General features: G+C 37.6%; 1 protein-coding gene across 1 annotated transcript in view; it reads right to left on the bottom strand.

Annotated features, from left to right (window-relative positions):
• Positions 1–17,402, bottom strand: part of ATM (ATM serine/threonine kinase) — a 153,127-nt gene that overhangs the window by 15,315 nt on the left and 120,410 nt on the right. The window contains exons 59-61 of the mRNA XM_019975381.2: positions 9,839–9,988; positions 7,002–7,167; positions 5,592–5,678 (exon numbers count right to left, since the gene is read on the bottom strand). Of these exons, the coding sequence (XP_019830940.2) occupies positions 5,592–5,678; positions 7,002–7,167; positions 9,839–9,988 (403 nt within the window). The remainder of the gene's footprint in view (positions 1–5,591; positions 5,679–7,001; positions 7,168–9,838; positions 9,989–17,402) is intronic.

Raw genomic sequence — 17,402 nt, 5'->3', positions numbered from 1 at the left:
GTTCTTTCATATGTCCTATTTTTATGCTGAGACTGCTTCCATGTTGAGACTTATTACCTTTTCATTTCTTTTAAACATGTTTGCAATTACTCCTTGAAGCATTTTTATGATGGCTGCTTTAAAATCTTTTTCAGATAATCCTTTGTCATCTTAGTGCTGATATTTATTGTTTTTCATTCAAACTATGATTTTCCTGACAAATGATTTTCAATTGAAATCAACCTTTCTGTATATTACGAGACTCTGGATTTATACTTCTGCTTTTGCTGCCTTTTGAAGTAACCATACTGAAGTAACTGCTAAGTGATGATAGAAGACCAGATTCCTCACTTGCCCTCCTCTGACATCCAAGAGGAGAGGGGGTTCCGGGCTATAGTTGGGTGAGACTGGGGAGAGGGGGTTCCTTGCTATAGCTGGGTGAGACTGGAAGTCCAGGCTTCCTGTATGGTTTCCACTGACACCACAGGTGAGCTGGAGGAAAAACAAGGTTTGAAAAATATAGACAAGGAGGTAAACAGAATATATGTTACAGTGAGATGGTCTAATATATTGTTATTGGAGTCCCAGAAAGAGAGGGGAGAATCTGGATGGGTACTATGACATTACTATGACTTAAAATATAGAAGTGACACTGTGCCAGTTGCATGCTAGCTCTTAACTTCCACTTCCTTCCTCTTGGAGCCCTGAGATGTGTTATAAGAAATTCAGGTTATATGGCTGATTCATGTTGATGTTTGGTAGAAACCAACATAATACTTTAAGGTAATTATCCTTCAATTGAAAAAAAGAAAAAAAAAGACCTCAGGCAAATATGAACAAATCTTAGGGAGAGCAACTTTTAAAAAAACTAATATACTTTTAATCACACACACACACAAAGTTCAGGTTACTCTGCTATACAGAGAAGGTCACATGGAGGAGCAATGAAGCATCAAACATGTAAGAAGCCATCCTAGACACTGGCCCAGTTTAACCCTAAGGCAAATTCAGCCCCAGGTTCTGACTACAATAGTATGAAAGATCCTAAGTTAGAACCGTCCAGCTGAGTCCAGTCAACCCATAGACTATGAGAGATAATAATAGTAGTTTTAAGCTACTAAGTATAGGGTGGTTTCTTATGCAGCAATGGATAGTCAAAGAGATACACAGAAAAGTGAATCAATTAACAAAGTCATTCAAGTGTATGGTTATTGAGATTTTACAAAACAAATCTATGTAGCCAGCATTCCAGAAGCCCCACCCCATCTCCCTAACAATCATGAACTACCTCTTCAAAGGGTTACCACTATCCTGACTTCTAACACTGTAGGTTAATTTTATCAGTATTATACAGTATATATTTTTTCATATCTAGATTCACTTAATATTGTATTTGTGAGTTTTCCATGTTGTGTGTGGCTATAGTTTATCCAATCTCATTGTTATATAGTATTTCATTCAATGAATACAATACAATTCATTCATCCATTTTCCTATCCAAGTGCTAACCAGGCCCAATCCTGTTTAGCTTCCAAGATCAGACAAGACTGGACGCATTCAGGGTGGTTATAAACTATTCATTCATTCTATTTGTGATGGGGATTGGGGCTATTTCCAGTTTGGGGTATTATGAATAGTACTACTATGAACATTCTTATACACATGGTGTGTATTTCTACTGCAATGGAATTGCTGGGTCACAACTCCCAGCTTTAGCAGATAATCCCAAACAGTATCACAAAGTAGCTATACCAATTTACCTTTCTCACTTATAGATGCATTTAGCATGGCCTGAACATAGGTTGGCATACTACTATCTCTACTTTGTCCCTTCCAGACCACTGTCCTTTCATTCTTATGCAAAATTTCACTCCTCTACTGAGTTCCCATATTCAGGCTCCAACAACTCCACTCATTTTCGTATTTACTATACCCCAGCTTCTAAGAATTACTCTCAAATTCATTGAATGTTGACATGGATCTAGCTCACGATCTTCCTCTCTCTGTCCTAACTCTGGAATTTGTTCTGGGGAAAATCATATAATATCCTTGATCTTATCTGTTCTAATGAAATTCAGTTTTACTCTCTCTTAGCAAACTGCTAAGTGAAAACTTACACTATAAAACTTCAGTTCAGTTCAGTCGTGTCCAACTCTCTGTGATGCCATGGATTTGCAGCATGCCAGGCTTCCCTGTATATCACCAATTCCCGGAGCTTGCTCAGACTCATGTCCATCGAGTTGGTGATGCCATCCAACCATCTCATCCTCTGTTGTCCCCTTCTCCTCCTGCCCTCAATCTTTCCCAGCATCAGGGTATTTTCCAATGAGTCAGCTCTTGGCATCAGGTGGCCAAAGTATTGGAGCTTCAGCATCAGTCCTTCCAATGAATATTCAGAGTTGATTTCCTTTAGGATTGACTGGTTTGATGTCCTTGCAGTCTAAGGGACTTTCAAGAGTCTTATCCAACACAACAGTTCAAAAACATCAATTCTTCAGCACTCACCTTTCTTTATGGGCCAACTCTCACATCCTGGAGATGTGAGAACTCCTGGAAAAACCATAGCTTTGACTAGATGGATCTCTGCTGGCAAAGTAATGTCTCTCTTTTTTAACATGCTGTTGCTAGGTTGGTCATAGATTTTCTTCCAAGGAGCAAGCATCTTTTAATTTCATGGTTGCAGTCACCATCTGCAGTGATTTTGGAGCCCAAGAAAATAATGTCACTTTTTCCATTGTTTCCCCATCTATTTACTATGAAGTGATGGGACCGGATGCCAAGATCTTTATTTTTTGAATGCTGAGTTTTAAGCCAGATTTCTCACTCTTCTCTTTCAAGAGGCTTTTTAGTTCCTCTTCACTTTCTGCCATAAGAGTGGTGTCATCTGGATATCTGAGGTTATTGATATTTCTCCTGGCAATCTGGATTCCAGCTTGTGCTTCATCCAATCTGGCATTTTGCATGATGTACTCTGTCTTTAAGTTAAATAAGCAGGGTGACAATATACAGCCTTGACATACTCCTTTCCCAATTTGGAACCAGTCCATTGTCCCATGTCCGGTTCTAACTGTTGCTTTTTGACCTGCATACAGATTTCTCAGGAGGCAGGTAAGGTGGTCTGGTATTCCCATCTCTTTAAAAATTTTCCAATTTGTTGTGATCCACACAGTAAAAGGTTTTATCATAGTCAATGAAGTAGAAGTAGATGTTTTTCTGGAATTATCTTGCTTTTTCTACAATCCAATGGATGCTGGCAATTTGATCTCTTGTTCCTCTGCCTTTTCTAAATCCAGCTGGAACATCTGGACTATAAAACTTACCATATCCTAAAACAGTACTTCCTAAGTAATCTTAAATTCTACATTCTAATCAAAACCTCTTCTCTTTCTATCCCTTTATTCTTATTAAATAATCTTCAAACTCATCAAGATTTCTAGTCTGTTAGTCTCTCTTGTTTCCCTACTCAGCTCAGGGTATAGCCTGCAAAGTTGATTACTCTTACTAGTTCTTTAAATCTTCCTGGCCCCTTGTTCCTCTATGCTTACCATTTCAAAGTAGAACTTAACTCTAAGGATATTGAGGACTGCTGGAAGAAATCATATGATGATACTACAAATTTAGGATTATTATCCTAGGAAAGCATCCCTTAAAATGCTTGGCAAGTCTTATATATCCCTTTCTAGTCAACTTGTGGTCTCATTTTCATGGTACCCCTTTAAAAATTTTTATTGTTCTTTTAGGGTCAGTTACCATCCCTCCAATTCTTAGCAAATAAACATGTTTTTCAGTTCTCAATAGCAAATATAATTTCTCAAATTCCCCTCTGGTCAAAAACTTGCCTAATGATAATGTGTTCATCCTTTCTTCCACATGCTTCCAGTATTAAGCCGATTCTACACACTCATACTTTATGATTTCCCTTGCTATTTTAATTATCTTTTTGTCTCTCCTATAAGTACCTCCCATCTTAAGAAAGCAAATGAGCACGTTCTCTGGCAGTCCAGTGGTTAGGACTCCACACACTCACTGCCAAAGGCCCAGGTTTGGTCTCTGGTCAGAGAATTAAGGTCCTACAAGCCATGCAGTGTGGCCAAAAAAAGAAAGAGAGCAAATGAATAAGAATAAAAACACCTCAAAATTCCAAACATGGGTGGGAGAGGGGGCCAAATATGTACCTCCCATCTCTGTAACAAATTTCTCTTCATTCTTCTCTTACTTCTAAACTTCTTGCAGAACAGTTCCACATTATTATTACATGTCCTTAACTTCCAAACCTCCATTCAATCCTTACCTTTTCACAATCTCACTTCCTCCATTCTATCCAAAGTTTACTAAGATTGATTAATTAAGTTCAAAGGCCTATTTTTAGCATTCATCTTATTTGACCTTTCTGCATCAGATACTACTGAGCACATCGCTTCTTCGTCCATGAAAATTTATTCTCTCTTGGCTTCCAAGATAGCCTTACTTCTAATTTCTATGATTCTATTACTTGCTGGTTATTCCTCATTTTTTTTTTTTTTTTTTTTTCTGACTCAGCCTTTTTCTTCCCCTTCTTTCTTTTGGGGCCTGCTGTGTAGGTTGTGGAATCTTTGTTCCCCAACCAGGAAATGAACCTGGGCCCTGGGCAGTGAGAGAGCTGAGTCCTAACCACTGGACCACTGGGGAATATCAAAGACTCAGACTTTTGAATGTTGGTATTCCTTACAATTCTATCCTTAGTCTTCTTCATCAAGAATGATGTATAAGATTAGAACCTCCTCTAGTCCAGTGACTAACTGTACTCTATTTGCTTAAGGTTCTACATCTCTTATTATTTTCAACATCTTTATTTTCCTATATATTAAAATGCCTACTTCCCCTGGAAATGCCATTAATATCTCAAAACTACGCACAAAACTAAGCTCACCAGCTTCTTATTTTCCACAAAACCTGCCGTTCTCCTTAGTTAGAAGCTTCAATTATCTTGGAGTCCCCTCTCTCTTCATTTCCACATCTTACATCACTGGTGCAAAATTACTACAAAAATGTCCCTAAATCCAATCTCATGGTCCATACAACTTTAGTCCAAATTATCTCTTGTCTAAACTATTATAATCTCCCCTAACTTGTATTCCTACTGCTAATACTGTTCTCCAAATTATCTTTCCAATAAACAGGATTATGTCCTCATCAAATATATCTTCATTCACTTTCCATTGTTTAAAAGATTAAAGTTGAAACTTCTTGGCCTGGCTTTTTATAATCTCGTACCAGTCTATATCTCAAGCTACTCAACTACATACAAACTTCACTCCAGCCACTCTTAATTTCCCATTCCAACAACATGCTATATCTTCAATATCCTTCCCCTCATTATCTGCTCTATCTTCTCTCTAGATTATCCTTTCTTTCTTTTCGACCTGGCTTAAATGTCACTCATTATCTGAGGCAGAACTAGCTACTCCTTCCAGTATCACTGTGTTTAAGTTTTAAAAAAAAAAAAACAATATTTATTGTTTTGATATATCCGTCTCTCTTTCATACTTGCAATCCTGGTAGGCAAACAACAACAAAAATTTCTTGATGACCAAATATTTACTGAACAAAGAAATATATCTTTGGTTACTTACCTAAATCTATATGTACAAGTTCTGCTGACTGCTCATTTATCAAGATATTCTGTACATGTCTATCACCAAGTCCAAGTATGTAACCAACTAGAAAAAAAAAACAAAGAAACCCTGAAATCACTGATATCATCTATTTCTATAACACAATTAGCCATAATTTGAACTAATACTATTGACTATTAGGCTTTTGTGCCTACTAAAGGAAATTTTGTATATTTTGTACATTTCCTTTTGGCCATGCTCAGTTTAAGTCAAATCTTGCCAGCTATTCTAATTTATACTGCATTTTACAAATCCCAGATGACTTTTTAAATTTTTTTTCCTTTACTAATACGTACATATATTCAAATATTTGTACTTCAAAATAAGTGTGGTTAAAATTGAGACCCATTATTTACCAAGCAGTACATTATATATAATCAAATATTTATTAAGTATACTTTTAAATTGAGATGCCTATGGGGTAAATTCTTAATTCTTCAGTGAAACTTTCTTCTGCTTGATCAACTATATTTAATACAAATTAATCATTAATTCATTTAATCAGGTATATATCCAAGAAAAACCACATTTCTATTTTTAAGACAGATGATAGCATGCTTCGAAATGTTTTTAACCTAATGAAAAACACCATGAGATGTTACAGAAAAAATAGTGAACAGAGTGTCAGGATGCCTGGCTAGCTCTGTCATTAACCGGGCCTACTTTCCTGTTCATAAAACGAGTTGAATCAGATTCATGATTCTCAATGTAGAAAAAGAGGGTTTCATTATTACCCAGAAACTTTTCAAAACATACATGTCCTGCCTTCCTGGTATACTGTACCTAAGTGATGAAAAGAGTGTTCTTTTATTAAAAACAATAGATCACTGATATTCCTGTTAAGTTTCCTTACTCTAAGATATTGTTAACTGTTAACTAACTGTTAATTCCAAACTCTTACAAATTAAAAAGTCAAAATATATATTGTACACAGAATATTTAAATATATATCATTATTCCTATTCCTATTAAACAGAATCAATCATTGGGTGTTAATATCATTGTGTTATAAAGGTTGTATGCAAAAGACCAGTAACAATTAAAGGAAATAACTTAAATGGAATTATCATGAGTTTTATTTTCCAAAGAAAATCCCAGAAAATAATACATTGAGGGAAGAGAAAATAAGACATATTCATTATTAAGTAAAGAGGAAAAATAATCAGTGTTACTTCTCTTCCTGGAAAAAAAGAAATTCTTTCCTGCCAAAATAAGAAGAGCTATATTTAGAAGCTAAGAATCAGGATCAACAAGAAACACAATGATCTAATGATGGTGGCTTGGTAAAAACCATGATCACCATCATTATCTCCCTGTAACACAGAATGTAGGAAGTGCTGAATCTACTAAAATGTAGAAGAAGATTACCAATAGAAGAAGTAGCCACACTCCGAGTATAAGCCAATCGTTTCTCAAACCACACTGCTGGATCCAAGAATTTTTCCATGCAGAAGTAACGGAAAACTGGTTGAAAATTTTGGCAAATCTCCATGAAAGTTTCATATTTCTCTTCAAAAGACTTTTTCTGCATATCCTTTAATAGATAAAATATAAAATTATTTTCTCAGTATTGTGTTCAACTAATATGTACTAGGAGTTTCAATAAGAAAATGGAACAGTAGGTATAAAGGTAATAAAAAGAAGAACTAGACATTATCTTTGCTTACAAGAAACTTGTCTGTCTGGAAAATTCCATAGACAGAGAAGACTGGCAGACTACAGTCCATGGGGTCACAAAGACTTGGACATTACTGAGTGACTAAGCACACACACACACGAAGCTACAAGTCTGGTCAGGGAAGCAATTAATAACAAAATATAATCCCTTTGGGGTTTTCATGTTAATTTTAGGGGAAAGAGGCACACCAACAGTGACTGTAATTTGTTTTAATTCAATTGTAATTTGAGTGATTCTGTAACCTATGTGGAAGTAAACACAAAAATGCCAAAGATAGCTCCATATATTATTAGGTATATCACAGATCTAGGGGTGTGATAAGAAAAAGGAAGAATCAATCATGGGTTGATTGATTCTTGACTGTGGCAGCAGGGCAGCCGAACATCTCAGATCTGTCCTTCAACACTTCCTTTCTATATAATAACTTTCTGAAGCAAAGCTTATTTACATCAAAGGGCTCAATTCTCACCTATGGACTAATGACTTCCAAATCTGTATCTTTTAAAAAAAAATTATTTTATTTTTAATTTGAGGATAATTACTTAATATTGTGATGATTTCTGCCATACATCAACACGAATCAGCCATAGGTATACATATGTCCCCTCCTTTTAAAAAAATTTTTATTGGAGGATAATTGCTTTACAATATTGTGCTGGTTTCTGCCATACATCAACATGAATCAGTCACAGGTACACATACACCCCCTCCCTCTTGAACTTCCTTCTGTCTCACCCCATCCCATAGCTCTAATTTGCCAGGGAGCACTGGATTGAGCTCCCTGTGTCACACAGCAAATCCCCACTGGCTATCTATTTTTCTTGCTATTCTCTCAATTCATCCTACCCTCTTCTTCCCCTACTGTGTCCACAAGTCTTCTCTAAGCCTGTGACACCACTGCTGCCCTGCAATAATACCTACACAGACATTTCTCCAAAGAAGACATAGAGATGGCCAAGAAACACATGAAAAGATGCCTAACATTCCTCATTATTAGAGAAATGCAAATCACATCTGTGTCTTTGGCTCAGGTATTTTTATTAAGCTCCAGCCTGATGTGCCTCTCCAATTTTCACTCAATATCTTCACTTGGATCACTTCCAAATCCAAACTAATTCGCCTTCTCAGATTTGGCAAACCTCAGCTACTTCCTTTATTCATCAACACGGTAAATAGCCTCTCCATCTAGAAACTGGGCACCACTGATACTGAACTGCCTGTTCTCCATTCCTACTGTTATTACTCTCAGACTTAATCTCATGCTTCTAGTCAGCTTTCTCAAAATATAAGTGTTGTCAGAGTTAGTTTTCTAAAATGCCAATCTGATATTACTATACTTCTCAAGGGTTCTCTATTGCTTACAGGATAAAGTGCAAATTTCTTAACATTTCATGAAGCAACCCTCCACTTTTTGACTAATGACTACTGCTTCAGTCTCATCTATTCCTCCTCAAAAACTAAGCCTATGCCATCTTTACCTGCCTGTTCGTGCCTCCTTCCCTTTTGCTTCTATGTTCCTCCTTCCTAGAAAACCAATTCATTTATAAAACTCACCTCAAACACCATCTCCTCTATGAAGTCTTTTTCTTTTTAATAAATAAATATTTGTCTATTATTTATTTGGCAGTTAGCTCTTAGTTGCAGTACGTGGGATCTTTCATTGTAGCAAGAGGGCTTCTCTCTAGCTGTGGCACATGGGCTTAGTTGCCCATCAGCATGTGGGATTTAAGATCCCAGACCAGGGATCAAGCCACATCCCCTGCTTTGGACGACGGATTCTTAACCACTGCACCACCAAGTGCTGAATCTGATTCTCTCCACTCTTTCCTGTCCCAGGTAGAATGGATCACTTCCTCCTCTGTCCCTTCACAAACCCTTCCCTCACAATCCCTACAGTGCTTTACCATACATTTTTTAAAATGTATAACAGAAAGCACAACAAAAGAAAAAGTAAATAGATTTTAGAGTTGGACAGACAAGGTTTAAATCTTTGTTCCATTATTTATTAGTTCACTGACGTGGGGGAAGCTAAATTCTCAGAACTTCTTTTCATCTTAAAATGGGATAAGTATGATAGTGATTACTCATATTTGTGAAGTCTTACCATAGAACCTGATAAAGAGGAGACATTCAATAAATGTCACTGATTGGGTCAATGAATGTCAGACCAGATGGCCAGTGTGATGTGATGTGGCAAAAGTCTTAGAAGGTCTCTCTCTCTTTCATAATTTTTTCTCTTTTGGTTTTAGTTAGTATTTTGTTTGTTAAGAACTACCTTACCCCAAATTGGAAACAAACTGGCAAACACTGAATAAAGTTACATTTCTCATGGGACAAGGATTGACACAACGTAGTTTAAAAACTGTCCTTTTTCATTCACACAAACTTTCACTCTAGTGAGCATACTGTCTTATACAATTACCTGATGAAATTAAAATTTTTTACATTCCAAAATATTTGATAACTGTCAATTTTAATAAGCTACCAGATAATCTTGTAATAACATATATATTTGAATGTTACTCACCATCATTTTCTTTTGGCAGTGAATGGCACTGAAATCCTTTGGCCTGTATCTTTTATGAGCACCATTCTCATTGTTAACAAGAAATTCACCAATAGGGACAGTTCCTGTGCACCATTCAAGAACGCCACTTCGCTGAGAAAGGGGAACCACCTGAAGTTACAGATTAAATACCTTTTGTTTATGGATTGGCATTAAAGAGCATATGAAAATTATTTAATTATCAGAGTCAGTGTGAAGCATTTTTTCAAGTTGCACTACAAGTTGCATTACAGAATGTCCATAGGAAGAAAGCAACTGAAAATAAATGAGCTCAAACAGTAAGATTTTCTAGCCTGATGCTTAGACTTCTAAGAACGTGCTCTTCTCTCACTCTTCAGGATTCTCTAAGGGGTCAATACTGTTAATTGTACTCATCATTTGTGATTGACCAAGCCATACTTAGGTTACTCCATCTAGCAGAGGAATTAACTTTGCTTTCCTTATGACTTCGAAATCAAATTTAAAGAATTTCACTTTGGAAGACATCAAATGTAGTCTTAATTTGGGTATACTTTAATACATTTTTTTTACTTTAATAATTGAAAGTGTATGTATTCTTGCTTTGTAGTCTCGTTAGCTATTCAAGAGGAAATGTGTTCCTAAACATACTGTAAAATGAGTACTTTTACCAAAGATTAAAATGATTGAAAATTATGACATTATAAATATACGTAAAAGTAGAAAATAATATAAACACTCTTTTACCTACTAAACTGCTTTACGAAATCTAAGATTTTTCATATTTGCTGGGAAAGAGACAAAACTCTCTTTTACTCCTCACTGACCCTGTGCCCCTCCATACCAACAAGATGACTGCTACCTTGCTTATCACGTTCACATATTTTGGTGTATTTCAAAGCTTTATATATATATATGGCTTCCCTGGTGGCTCAGCAGTGAACAATCTGCCTCCAATGCAGGAGGCACAGGAGCTGTGGGTTCAATCCCTGGCTAGGGAAGACCCCCCTGGAGGAGGGCATGGCAACCCACTCCAGTATTCTTGCATGGAGAATTCAATGGACAGAGGAGCCTGGAAGGTTGTAGTCTATAGCGGGGCACAGAGTCGGAAACGACTGAAGCAATTTAGCACAGCATAGCACGTATATATATATATATATGTAACTTTAAAGTTATGACCAGCCTAGATAGCATATTGAAAAGCAGAGACGTTACTTTGCCAACAAAGGTCCGTCTAGTCAAGGCTATGGTTTTTCCAGTGGTCATGTATGGATGTGAGAGTTGGACTGTGAAGAAAGCTGAGCGCCAAAGAATTGATGCTTTTGAACTGTGGTGTTGGAGAAGACTCTTGAGAGTCCCTTCGACTGCAAGGAGATCCAACCAGTCCATTCTAAAGGAGATCAGCCCTGGGTGTTCTTTGGAAGGAATGATGCTAAAGCTGAAACTCCAATACTTTGGCCACCTCATGAGTTGACTCATTGGAAAAGACACTCATGCTGGGAGGGATTGGGGGCAGGAGGAGAAGGGGATGACAGAGGATGAGATGGCTGGGTGGCATCACTGACTTGATGGACGTGAGTCTGAGTGAACTCCGGGAATTGGTGATGGACAGGGAGGCCTGGCGTGCTGTGATTCATGGGGTCGCAAAGAGTCGGACATGACTGAGCGACTGAACTGAACTGAACTGAAGCTTTAAATAATTTATACCATATGTATGTTTTGCAATTGCTTTTTTGTCAATCAACACTATTTTATTAATACCTTTAACTATATTAGTACATTTAACTCTAAGTTATTCATTTTAACAACTCTGCATTGTATAAATATACCATAATCATCCAATTTATTGGATGACTGGAATACTGATTAACATTTACATTGTTTCCAGATTTCCCCAATGCTGCTATCCCCAATGCTATTAGTTTAATAATGAATACATTTCAGTTTTTCTAGGGTGTACATGTACCTGGAAGTTGAAGAGCTGGGTCATTCAGGATATGCATCTTCAACTTAGTTAACATATACTGGCAAATAACTATCCAAAGTAGTTGTACCAATTTATATACCCATTAGCAGAGTCTATTGTATAGCCTCCCAACATGTAGTATTTATCAAGACTTCCACATTTTGTCAATCCAAGAGGTGTGTAACAGTATCTTATTGTGGTTTTCATTTGTATTTTCCAGATTCCCAGGAAAGCTGAGTAAAACTTGACAGGCTTATTGGCTATTCAAATGTTTTCTTCTTGTGAACTGCCTGTTTGTATTCTTCACCCATTTTCTCACTGGCTCTCTTTTTATTACTGGTCTGTAATAGCTATATCCATATTCTGTACATAAATCCCTGTTGTTATTAATAACAATCCTTTTTGTTATCAACATTTTAAAATTTGTTTTCTCAGCCACCTGTCTTTATAGTATCTTTAATTCTATACATTTTTAATTTTAATATACTCAAGTGTTTTATTATTTTATGTTCTGTGTCTTAACATGGAGGAGATTTCATTAATTTATTAACTATGTTTTTTGGGAGTCTATTATGTCTTACACATGATGCTAGGGCATTGAGGATAGAGCGGCAATGAGGCAGATGAAGAACATGTCCTTATAAAGCTTCATTCTAGTGTGGGAACACATACACTAATAGACATTTAATGATGCCAGATAACAAGTATAATAGAACAAAACAGACATTTAAAAAAGTAACAGAGACTTTTCTATATGGTGAGAGAAGGCATCTCTGAAGAGGTGACACTGGAGAAAAGCCTGAAAGACTAATAACCTAAGGGAAAAGTTCATGCAGAGATCTGAAGAAAGAGTATTATAGGCAGAGGGAAGTGAAAAGCTCTGCAGTGAAACAAAATTGGCACTTAAGGTGCTTCAGTCCTAAGCCACCACTCCCCACCCCCTGCCTGCGCATGCCCCTACTGTCTTCTGCCCCCCTGCCCTTCCCCTGAAGTGGTCCCCTGCAGCTGTGATCCCACAGCAGGGTGCATGCCCCTCCCATGTGGGCTCCCCCTCAGTTTTTACAGTGTCTGGGCCTTGAATCCTTTCTGATTGTCCTCTCTGGATGAGTAGGCTCAGGGCCTGTCTCAAAGACACCAAAATGAGGCTAGTTCTAGATGAGCTAGCTGGTGGAGGAAAACACTGCTGCTCAGATCCTAAGACCCTAAGCCCCCAGATGTTCACAGGCCTAAGCCCTGGAGTCTGGCAGAACAGGAACCATGCCCTGAGGTTCCTAAGAGGAGCCTCTGCAAAAGATTTGTGTTTTAAAGCCTTTTTCACGGCTTCAGGCTTCCTGTTGCCCTGTGCCCACCCGCCCTGGTTAAAGGGGTGAGTGGAAGGGTTTGCCAAGGATCATGGACACAGAATAGGGCCCAGGTACCGTGGGTCTTAGGCTACTCATCACTTTTCTTGTAGGAGCATAACCAGGAGCAAATGAGGCAGGGCAGAGAGGGCTGGCCCCTCCTTTCTTCCCATCCTCCCTCAGATGTTAAACTGTCTCCAGCAGTAGGAGGAGGCAAATGATTGTGAGTCCCATGCTGTGTATCCTTCCTAAGCCTGTGCTCACTCTCAGGGCCAAGAAGCTCCCAAAACAAGGCCCTCTCTTTAGGGGCAGGGCCATAATCTCGGAAGCAGTGCTAGATCACAGGCATTTTGGTAGGCAACAATTAAACAGGTTCTGGCTGCCTGTTAATGTGGGAAGGTCTCCTAATTGGGTACAAGAAAAAGGAGCTAGAAGAACCCTGGCTCAGAAGACTGCACTTGCTCCAGTAAGTCACAGTGACCCTGGGGGTGATGGCCTTGTATTGAGGGTCCACTGGGAGTTGTTGGCCAAGCCTCTCCCTTTTCTCTCCCCAGGCATCATTGGAGCCTGTTCCTGCCCTCAGCCTGGGTCTTCCCCAGTGATGTTAAAGATAAGTATGATTTCTCCATCTTCAGCTCTTTTCATTCTTCAAAAATGCACTTAACACTCTGTATTGTAATCATCTGTCTGTTTCTCATGGTAGACTATGAACTTCTTAAGAACTAAGACTATGTATTACTTCTATATCCCCAACACCTGGTAGAGTATCTAATACACCACTAGGCATGTAAATAAACAATTAGTGAACAAATGAATGAACAGATCTCATAGTCTTTCCAACTTATTTTCCTTCCTGCTTAAGTACCTCTAAATACCTTCCTCCCAGAAAATCCAGCTTTATCTTTGACTTTGAGCTAGCTGTGACCCTAATGCTTGATCACATTAACATCCTTACCTCCTAATATATTCCATCAAAGATCCCTTTTCTAAAATTACTGTCTATTACTATCTAGTTATGAGGGGGAAAAAAAAAATCAAACCCTTCTTTTGTTAAGAGACTGATGGAGAAAGGAGTAGGCTGGCTTCTTTCTATCTCATTTCAGAGATGTTGGGTGACGTAAAAACATTGAACTCAAGTTTCAAAAGGCAAATGGCAATGTTTTTCATAAGGCATAATGAAGAATTAAGTACAAAGCTTCTTTCAGCATTTAAATATTGTTTGTAAGACACTGATTTTAAAAAATGAATCCTCTCATATCTAAGATTTCAGGCTAGTTGTTCAACATACTTTCTAAAAATGTAGTTTTGGTAGAGATAAACTAGCCCAGTCACACGAATCCTGGTTATCACAGGGCCATGTCTCAGTGCCAGCAAATACAATATGAACTTTGTCTTCCTGCATCTCCATGTGATTCTCTCTGATATCTTGTGTTCCTCAATATACAAGTCTCTCCTTTGAGGCTGCATTTTGACATTTGGGTTGTTGTCTTTGTTGTTGTTCGGTCACTAAGTTGTGTCTGACTCTTTTGCCACCCTGTGGACCAGAGCCTGCCAGCCTCCTCTGTCCATGGGACTTCCCAGGCAAGAATACTGGAGGGGGTTGCCATTTCTTTCTCTAGGGGATCTTCCTGACTCAAGAATCAAACCCACATCTGCACTGGCAGGCAGATTCTTTACCACTGAGCCACAGTTGCGTACCAAGTGTTAATTCCAGGCAGTCAATGACCCGGCTTGTTGTTACAATGGTCACAAGAAGCCTGAATGACAGATTGGGAATGACTCCAAAGAAGATTAGGCTGACTACTTCACTACATACAATACAGTACTTCCAGGAACCTTTAACTGAAATCAAGAACAACTAGCAACAAAGCTACAACACAGCTTTCACATTTTTGGAGTAATCTCAAAATAATATAGATCTATTGGCCCAATAATACAATTCTAAACAATAAAGTCAAACCCAAACTCTCATATTTAGGGGTCATTTAAAATTTTTATTATTATTATTTTTTAGTTTACTTAGCTGTGCCAGGTCTCAGTTGCAGCACATGGGGTCTTTGATCTTCATTATGGCAGGTAGGATCTTTAGTTGCAACATGTTAAAACTCTTAGCTGTGACATGTGGACACTTTCTTAGTTGCAGTTTGTGGGATCCAGTTCCCTGAGAGAGCTTAAACCCGTGCCCCCTGCCTTGGGAGCACACAGTCTTCCAAGAGGACATTTTTTAATATTCAAATATATAACATTAAATAATTCCACTATTTAATTGGTAAAAGAGTTCTCTGTGAAAATCAGATATTTAAAAAGTTACCAGGTAGAGATGGAGTTTAGTTGTTTTTGCCTTCTAAATATTTTAGGTTAAGGTCTTCTCTCATGCTTTATAGCAATGAACTCTGGAAGCCAAACTGTGTTATTTGCTTGGAAGCCTGAGCTGCTTTCTGAGAAAACCAGGTGATCCTATAGCCCAAGGGCTTCCCTGGTGGCTCAGTGGTAAAGAATCCACCTGAAATGCAGGGGATGTAGGTTTGATCCCTGGGTCAGGAAGATCCTCTGGAGGACGGCATGACACCCCACTTCAGTATTCTTGCCAGGAAAACCCCATGGACAGAGGAGCCTAGCGGGCTATGGTCCATGGGGTTGCAAAGAGTCAGACACGACTGAAGTGACTGAGCACTCACAGCTACAATATCGGATCCCAGCTCTCTACTCATCGCTTTTGCCATCTAAAAGTCTAGCACTTAGAGCACAAAACTTCCCTTTCACTCATGTTACTGAATATCTGCCCTCTAAAAACGTCTGAGCAGTCAGAGGAGACAGTTAACAACTCATCAACTTTGTCCTACAATGAAGCTAAATCAATAGATAGCAAATTAACTAGACTGTTGGGTCTCAAAGTGTGGTTCCTAAACTGCAGATGCATCAGCATCACTTGGTACCTGGTAGAAATGCATATTCTCAGGCTCCATCCTAGAATCAGAAATTTTAGGGGCTCAGCAATCTGCGTTTTAACAGACCCTTCCAGGGACTAGAATGCCTGTTAAATTTGAGTAGCACTGATCTAAACCACATCAAAGATCAGATTTCAAAGATCTTTAATTTTAACTTTTGCTCTTAGCATTCCATGAGAACTCGCTTTTTGCTAACTGGTACTAGAAAGCATCAAGTTAACAATAAAGTTTCATGTGACAAATTGCTCACAAATTTGCAAGTAAGAAAAAAGTGTGCTTTTTAAAAATGATTTCCCACTCTTCAACTTCATCTAAATAATAAGTGAGTTTTATATTTCTATTTCTGTAGGAAGTTAAAAAGCTCTAAAAAAAACCCCTCAGTTTTCAGTTACAACCTCAGTCTCCAGTTACAATAGCCTAACTCAATCAGAATTTTGCTGGGTAGATCTAATTTCTTTTTCCCTGCTCCCCTATTTGGTGTTTTTATTTTTTATTTTTTTGGTGTTTTTAATTTAACAATAATTTTTATAATTAAAAAAATGTTCATTGAGGGCAATTCAAAATATATTTAAAAAACAGGTACTACCCATAATCCCATCATACCCAGAGTTAATAGCATTTAAGGAACTTTATGTCAAAGCTATATACTAATTTCTAACACATGTATATATAAACATCTGTCAAGGCTACTTTGGTTTCATATGACTGGACAGTGTCCACTTTCACGTATTGCTTTTATCAAAGACATTTTAGTCATTCTCACCAATATATTTTTCAAGATAAACTTTTATATCATGGTTCCACATTACAAAATTTTTACTGGAATTTCATTGTCTATGCTAATTTGAAATCAGCTGACATTTTTAAGTGTCTTCCCATTTATGATGTGGTACTTTTTTTTTCCTTTTTTCTTTCTTGTTACATTTGTATAATTTTTTTTCATATAGTCTTGCATCTTTCTTATTATCATTAATCCTAAGCAGCTTATTCACATTATAAACATTATTGTATTTTTAATTATATTTTTAAACTAATTTTAGTTGATGGTTGGGATACCTCGAGTTTAAGTAGGGTTAACTTGCTGGAAAAAATAAACAGTTGTTGTTTATATACCATTTTGCAGGTTTAGGAAACAGATATGGGGCTATCCTAAGTGTCTCTGAAAGACTGCTTTTCTATTAATAGACAGTAATTACCGTAATTTGTTTATATCTTCACAGAAATAGAAACAACGAATAAATAAATAAGCCTTGTTACAGCAGTGACAGAAAATAAAGGGCAAATAGGACATATAGGAATGAAACCAGAAAGGA

Source organism: Bos indicus, chromosome 15 (assembly GCF_029378745.1).
Source record: "Bos indicus isolate NIAB-ARS_2022 breed Sahiwal x Tharparkar chromosome 15, NIAB-ARS_B.indTharparkar_mat_pri_1.0, whole genome shotgun sequence".
NCBI lineage: Eukaryota > Metazoa > Chordata > Mammalia > Artiodactyla > Bovidae > Bos > Bos indicus.
The sequence above is the reverse complement of the archived record's forward strand: the minus strand, read 5'-3'. Positions and strand labels throughout refer to the sequence as shown.